General features: G+C 52.0%; 3 protein-coding genes across 3 annotated transcripts; all 3 read left to right on the top strand.

Moving 5' to 3' along the window:
- Positions 1-204: 204 nt before the first annotated feature.
- On the top strand, positions 205-1,653 carry DQ04_00141020 (hypothetical protein; the record flags this gene model as incomplete). Its single annotated transcript, XM_009308256.1, has 1 exon — positions 205-1,653. One exon carries the CDS (start codon positions 205-207, stop codon positions 1,651-1,653), a length of 1,449 nt encoding a protein of 482 aa, XP_009306531.1.
- Positions 1,654-3,119: 1,466 nt separating this feature from the next.
- DQ04_00141010 (hypothetical protein) lies at positions 3,120-4,562 on the top strand (the record flags this gene model as incomplete). Its single annotated transcript, XM_009308255.1, has 1 exon — positions 3,120-4,562. The coding sequence occupies one exon, from the start codon at positions 3,120-3,122 to the stop codon at positions 4,560-4,562; it is 1,443 nt and encodes a 480-aa protein (XP_009306530.1).
- Positions 4,563-4,864: 302 nt separating this feature from the next.
- On the top strand, positions 4,865-5,452 carry DQ04_00141000 (hypothetical protein; the record flags this gene model as incomplete). The annotated part of the gene is made up of 1 exon (XM_009308254.1): positions 4,865-5,452. One exon carries the CDS (start codon positions 4,865-4,867, stop codon positions 5,450-5,452), a length of 588 nt encoding a protein of 195 aa, XP_009306529.1.
- Between the last annotated feature and the right edge of the window lie 892 nt (positions 5,453-6,344).

The following is a 6,344-nucleotide window of genomic DNA, read 5'->3' as shown; positions in this document are numbered from 1 at the left end:
GTGGGCAAGCGTTCGAAGAATACACAGCTCAAAGCGGCATCTCCCCAAGCGACTGCGCACGTGGACAGTGACGCGGACAGCAGCGGCAGTGAAGTGCCACCTGCGGTGACGTCGCCCACACTCGCAGAGGGATGGGATGGCGAGGTCCTGTCGAATCTCGATGCCTCCGGCAGCAAGCCGAGTGGCGGCAGGCTGTCCTCCACCATGGAAATCCGTGATAGAACCGCGGGTGAGGAGACTGTTGATGCCAACCAGACACTGTTTCTGCACGTGCATTTTTTCCTCTGCCCGATTTTGCGTGGTGCGCGTGGCATCCCTGGTGTGGTGCATGGGAGCGCCATGGTGCAGAACCTTGCGCAGACTGTGTCGAATGAATTCCCCACAGGTACAACGTTTGAGATACGCCGTGATGTTCGCATCAATCGCCACTTTCATCAGCGAGACTACATGTGGCATAAGCGTGCTCACACAAAACAAGATGTAAGCAAGCGAAGAATCACGATATGTGAGGAGTATCGGCTTGTTCCACCAGAATTCGCATCAACTCTTTCCCCATGTGACAGATTACCTTTTCACATGGCGTTCTTATTTGATCCCACACTTCAGGCAGTTGTGACACACTACACCAACATGCGGTATGCCCCTGAAAGGGAGAGTGGCGCCGGCCAGACGACACGCTTTGTGGCAGTCTTTAGAGGCGTTGAGGTGTACTCAATTCGTGAATTGGTGGAGAATTTCTTTCGTGCCTATTTGGAGAAGCCAGAAGAAGAATTAGAGGCGGGCCATCCTTTCCCTCTTCTTGTTCCATCCACTGTGTTCAGGGAGCACAAAACCGGCGACGCTGATGGAGCAGAAGATAATAACAGTACCACCAGCACTAGCAGCAGCTGCAGTGGCAGCAGCCGAAACAACACCAAAAACAATGAGACTGCCGAAAGAAGACGGCCGCAATTGCCCGATGGATTTGTCTCTGCCCGAGCCTTTCTCGAGGCAAAGGAACACCACAGGCTGGTCAGCGACCCTGTTCAACAGGTACTTTTGTGCGACAGAGAACTGGGGGTGATGGTGCTTGGCCGGGCGCTCGACAAGCGCATTATCGGGCCTCCAGCAAGGCCGCCGCTGGGGCCACAGAACTCCATGACCATCAAGAGCTCCCCCGCCGCCTTGATCAACACCAATGGCGACGCCCATAGGATTAGTGTCATTCTTCACATGTCGTCGCCGCTCCTTCCGCCGTTCAGGCTACGCCATTTCACGGGTGCCATGGTCGAGGCTGTTGGCCTATTTACACGACCTTCTTCGCCTTTTCCTGAGTTTCGCGTCCGCTGCAGTGTTCCTGATGATGATGACGACGTGGCACTTTCGTATCGGGTTCAGAAACGCAAGAAAAAACGTGTGGAAGAGATCGAGTCCCTTGAGGCCCGCAGCGTCGTCATGACTCTTGAGGATGCTCACCGTGCGCTTTCTGGCGCTCCGAAAGAGAAACCGAAAACAAAGAAGAGATCTCCCGAAGGTACGCCGTCCAATGAAGGCAACCTTCTGGCATTACCCAATGCCACCCGTGATGCGGTGGATGCTTTCAGGCTACACGACGAGATGGGTCCTACACTCGGCTGGTTACTGCGGTCTAGCACAGCGTTTTTGTTCGCGTAGTGGTGTCTCGGGTGTAGGATGATGCGAGGGGCACATTTTTCGTGTATTCTGAGTGAGTGGGAGAGAGAAAGAGAGGGGATGAAAGGTCATCTTGGTTCGTCTGGCTTCCCTCTGTTAATTATTTACCCAAATACCGGGGTTGAAGAGAACATTTTTTTTCTGTTGTATGTGCGGTCACACCTCTCCTTCCAAGTCCCCTTTGCTGCACAAGGTGTGGAATGAAGAATAAAAGAAATGTATTGGGGGAGTCGTGTTGGATAGGTTGTTGTTTTACTGGTTCAAATACATATATATATATATATATGAATCAATATTTTTGATTTTTCTTCTGAAATTGTATTTCAGCAATGAAGAACACCGTAATTTTCAGAAGAGTTTTTTTGTGTTTGTCTGTGTTCGTCTGAGTCCCACTTGGTCGTGCAGGCGCGATGCCGGAGAGAGGCACACACACCACAGTTTTCACGCGCTTGCAGGCCCGGTACAAGAATGATTGCGTGATGAGGGACTGGTGTGTGGCATTTCTTTTTTTTTTTTGTTTTTGTTTTTTCCTTTGCCTTTTTTTTTCCTCTGCTTGCTTGTAAATCGAACTCTTTTTGGACGGAGACAAGATATCTGAGGAAGCGAAGAATAGGGAAGGCAAGAGCGCACGAAGTAAAAGATCGATAGATGGATGGGGGAAATCATTTTCTTTTTTCATTGTTATTTTTAGTGTTCTTCTTCGGATCCCCGTGTAAACAAATTATATATATATATATATATATATATCTATGTCTATATATGTTTTGCGCTTGTATATTGGGGGAGAAGTGGCGCCACCTTGGAGTGGCGCGGAAACAGGAAAAAAAAAAGAATAGGGTAAGAACGTGCTTGTGTAATCGCTTGGATTGGTGGAGGATTCCGGTTGTAAAGGGGGAAAAAAAATGGCCTTGCAACTTTCAGCACATGCGGGCCTCCGGTAGGGCGGGAGGGGGTTTGCATCAACTATTGTGCCTTTGCCATTGCAATGTGGCGGAAAACATAATGGCTTGCCTTTTGAGGTACGAGAGAGTAAATCATTGTTACTTATTTCATCAAAGGCTGATAGATACAACGGGATGCTCCTGCTGTGGCGCGGCAACCGCTGTTGATGCTTGCTGAGATGTGCGTATTTCACCCCCTCTTTCTCCTTTTTTAAAATTTCTTCCGGTTTTTAAGCGCCAATAAAAAAAAAGAAATAAACAGGGGGCCAACAGACTAAAGACTGCTCCTACTGCTGCTGCTGCTGCTGTTTGTTGATGCTCCAGCGCACTCTTGCAAGGCGGTGGGTACCACGGTACTTTGATCGTGCCGCTCAACCGCTGCGCAAACGACGAAATGCTCCTGGAACTGCTGCTATTGCAGCGGCAACAACAACATCATCATCAACATCAGCGAGGACAGGAGAAGCGGAAGTTTCGGCGTCTCGTCAAACTGTCCCAAGACGCGGAATGACCAAATTACTCATAGGTGGGCGTAAAGGTGAAGGATCCTTCAAAGACACCGTGGAGGAGGGAGAGCGAAGAGGCAAGTCAGGAAGGGCGCCATCATTGACGGTTGAACAGAATGCCGCTCCACCTGTGATGATACTGCTGCGAAAAGCAGAAGAGCTGTTGCGTTGCTGGCAGGAGCTGGATGACGTGATGGTGAACCGCAAGATCGGGCACGGTCAATCCTCTCCACACACCCTGTCTGCGAGCGAGACAGAGGCACTGTCCCTACAGCAACAGCGAGATATGGTGTTTTTCACAGCCAAGGCTGAGGTGTTCGCCGTGCTAAAGGCTCTCCTTCCACCAGTGCAGTGTCGCGGTGGTGGTAGCGGCGTGGATGCCCCCCCACAGAATTACAAGAGGGAGACCGAAACACATGCTGGCAGGAAATCAGTAGGCGGGTTGGCTGTCATCCCAGATGAGGCCACTGCAGATGTTGGCGGATACCTGCAGCAACTTGGGACTTCTCGTCTTGGTGACGGGAAAGGTGGTGAGTCTTTCTCGAGTGACACACAGCGGAGGCCTGCTGTGCTTTCTATGAAGGATATTGTCGTATTTCTTCAGCTTTACCATGCATTGGAGTGTGAGGATGGTATTTTGCTCCTGCAACTCATGGAGGAGTTGCAGTGTATCGTACTTGCACCGAAGATAAGGAGCATCAATGAGGATGCGCTGTCGAATAAGGGGCATGAGTCTGCTGTCCCGCAGGTTCTTCTGGTTATGTCTGGTCTGGGGCTTGTTGAAGAGTTTGTGCTGCAGGCACTTATACGTCCGAGTGGTCCATTCCTATCACCAGCAGAGATTGCTCGTCTCCACGAGAGTGATCTCGTCCGTCTACTCGTTGCACTGCACCGTTTCGGGTTACACCAAGAGCCATGCTTCAAGTCCACAACAAAGGTACTGCGACAGAGGGCACATCGCAAACCTTTAAAGTCTTTTATACGCCCCCACTTGGCGCACCCCAGTGGAGCTCCACCATCAGACGCTGCGAAATCGGCTGGCATTCCGGCGTGCGTGGTCGGGCTGACAGTGAACGAGTTACTAGAGGGCATCTCGGCTGTTGCACTCAGCGTGCACCGTGAGAAGGCGGTAGTGGAGTTTCTGAGTGCAATCATTATTGCCGCAGTGGAGGTGGAGGAGAGGAACAGTGCCAGCATCACCAGAGAGCGCGTCGATGCGCATGAGCACAATTTGGGTCTGTTGCGAACGCTACAGGTTCACCGTGCCGCTAAACTATGCGAGCAAATGCAGCTCGAGCAGCCGGCGCTGGCGCACCTGTTGCACCGGCTGTCGATTCGCCACGGCGGCCTTCTCGTCGACGGCGGGGAGACGGCGATGAACCCTGAGCGTGTTGGTTTCTTCGACGCTATCACGGCGGACCTCGTGAAGGTGTGCCACAGCTAAGCCGTCAAGACCCTCCAGGTCTCAGCTCTGACACGCATGGTGGATCGCTCATACTCCTTTGCTTCTGTGTGCAGTAAGTGTATAAAGGATCCTGCGAAGGAATTGTTTCGTGTTGTTATTTTTGTTGTTCTACAGTTATTACTTTTTCAACACACGCTCACACACCTCGTCTTTCAAGGGTTTGTCTTTACTGCCCTGCGCACAAGTCACCACAGGAGCTAACCAGGTACAAGGGTAACCAAGCTGCAAGCAGGCGCACACATACATATACAAAAAAGAAATCAACGTATAAAGAGGCATTTATGACAGAAAAGTCTGCCACCTTCGCAGAGGTTGTGGCGGGAAGACTGTCCATTGCTCCCGTGCAGCAGGACATCGATAGTGTCGCACCAACTGCTGCGACAGCGGAATCGTTAAGCCCTGCGCCACACGTTGGCACAACATTCTTCACGAATGTCCGACCACCTGGCGGTGAGAGCTACGCGGACGCCGTCAAGTCGGGTAGCGTGAAGCTTGACGGGGTGCCGGTGAACCCTCTGAAACTTGTCGGCTTCATCGAATCGGTGACTAACTCGACGATGCAGGAACAGGAGTCGGTGCTGTCGTCATGGGCCGACGACGATCAGTGCTTCTTTGACTCCATCCGCATCGCACAGGAGGAACAGCGGAAGCCGCAGGAGTCGCAGCGCGACACCGGCCGTCAAGAGAGGGACGGCGATTGCAGGCGCGAGCACGGCGGCCGGCGCTGGCGCTTCATTGGCGGCGGCGAGAGCAGCAGGAACAACAACAACAATAGGCGACGCAGGGGCAATAACCGCGGCAACTTTCGAAGGGCGGGCGGTGCAGAGCCGCCGGTTCTTTCCGGTGGACGCTTTGCTGCGCTGCGCTGAGGCCTGCCATGCAGGATGGCCTGCGAGGCGGTGATGCGCCACGACGCGGAGGGCAAAGGGGAGAGAGCACGGTGGAGAAGGAGCGATAGCGAGGAAACGGCGATAGCCCCACCAGCAAAGTGAGAGGAAGAGCTCCGGGCGAGAGACATTGGGTGAAAAAGAAGAAAAAAAAAGAACCAAACCGCAAAAAAAAAACCAAAAGACGAAGACAATCCGAAATCAATCAATTCTGATGAATAAAGAGCCACAAGAAATGTATCTGCTCGTTTGCCTCTAGTTATCTGTGTGGGTCTTTCCGTCGCGGGAATTCCTCTTTTTTTGAGTGTTGTTTGTTTGTTTTCCAGAGTTTATTTGGCTTCAGTTGGTGGGCCCGCTGTGTTTCGTCTCCTTCGCCGTGCGGTGCGTGTGTTGTATTTGTCGACTGGGGCTCGCAGGCACATCAGTAGGCGCGAAACTAAAACACCAAGGCAAAAAAAAAAACAAAGAATAAACGAACGAAATGAAATCTGCACATGTGCACCGTCATCTTTCTTTTCTCCCCCCTCCCTTTGGGTAGTTGTTGGGTTTGTTTGTTTTTCTTCCTTTTATCTTGCTTGACTTCGACTTCCTTTTGAGCTCTGTTTGTTGTTGGCTGCGTTTCGTGTTGGCCGCGCAGCGGTGCGAAGGCCGCGACTCGTATCCACCGCATCCGCGCCCAGCCGTCTGGCGCTGCGCGCCTCGCCCTCTTCATACGCCCACCGTTACAACAGCAGCGGCAAGAGCTGCCGGTGCGTGTTTTGTCAGCATTACCGCTGCGGTGGATTCTGACGTTCCTCCGATCTTATTCCTTGCTGTTGTTGTTGTTTGGTGCGTGTGTCTTGCATGAATCGGCTGTTTGATGCTTTTTTTTTTT

Source organism: Trypanosoma grayi (genome assembly GCF_000691245.1).
Source record: "Trypanosoma grayi strain ANR4 Tgr_14_V1, whole genome shotgun sequence".
Lineage (NCBI taxonomy): Eukaryota > Euglenozoa > Kinetoplastea > Trypanosomatida > Trypanosomatidae > Trypanosoma > Trypanosoma grayi.
Note: the sequence above shows the minus strand (reverse complement) of the source record. Positions and strands in the feature narration are given on the sequence as shown.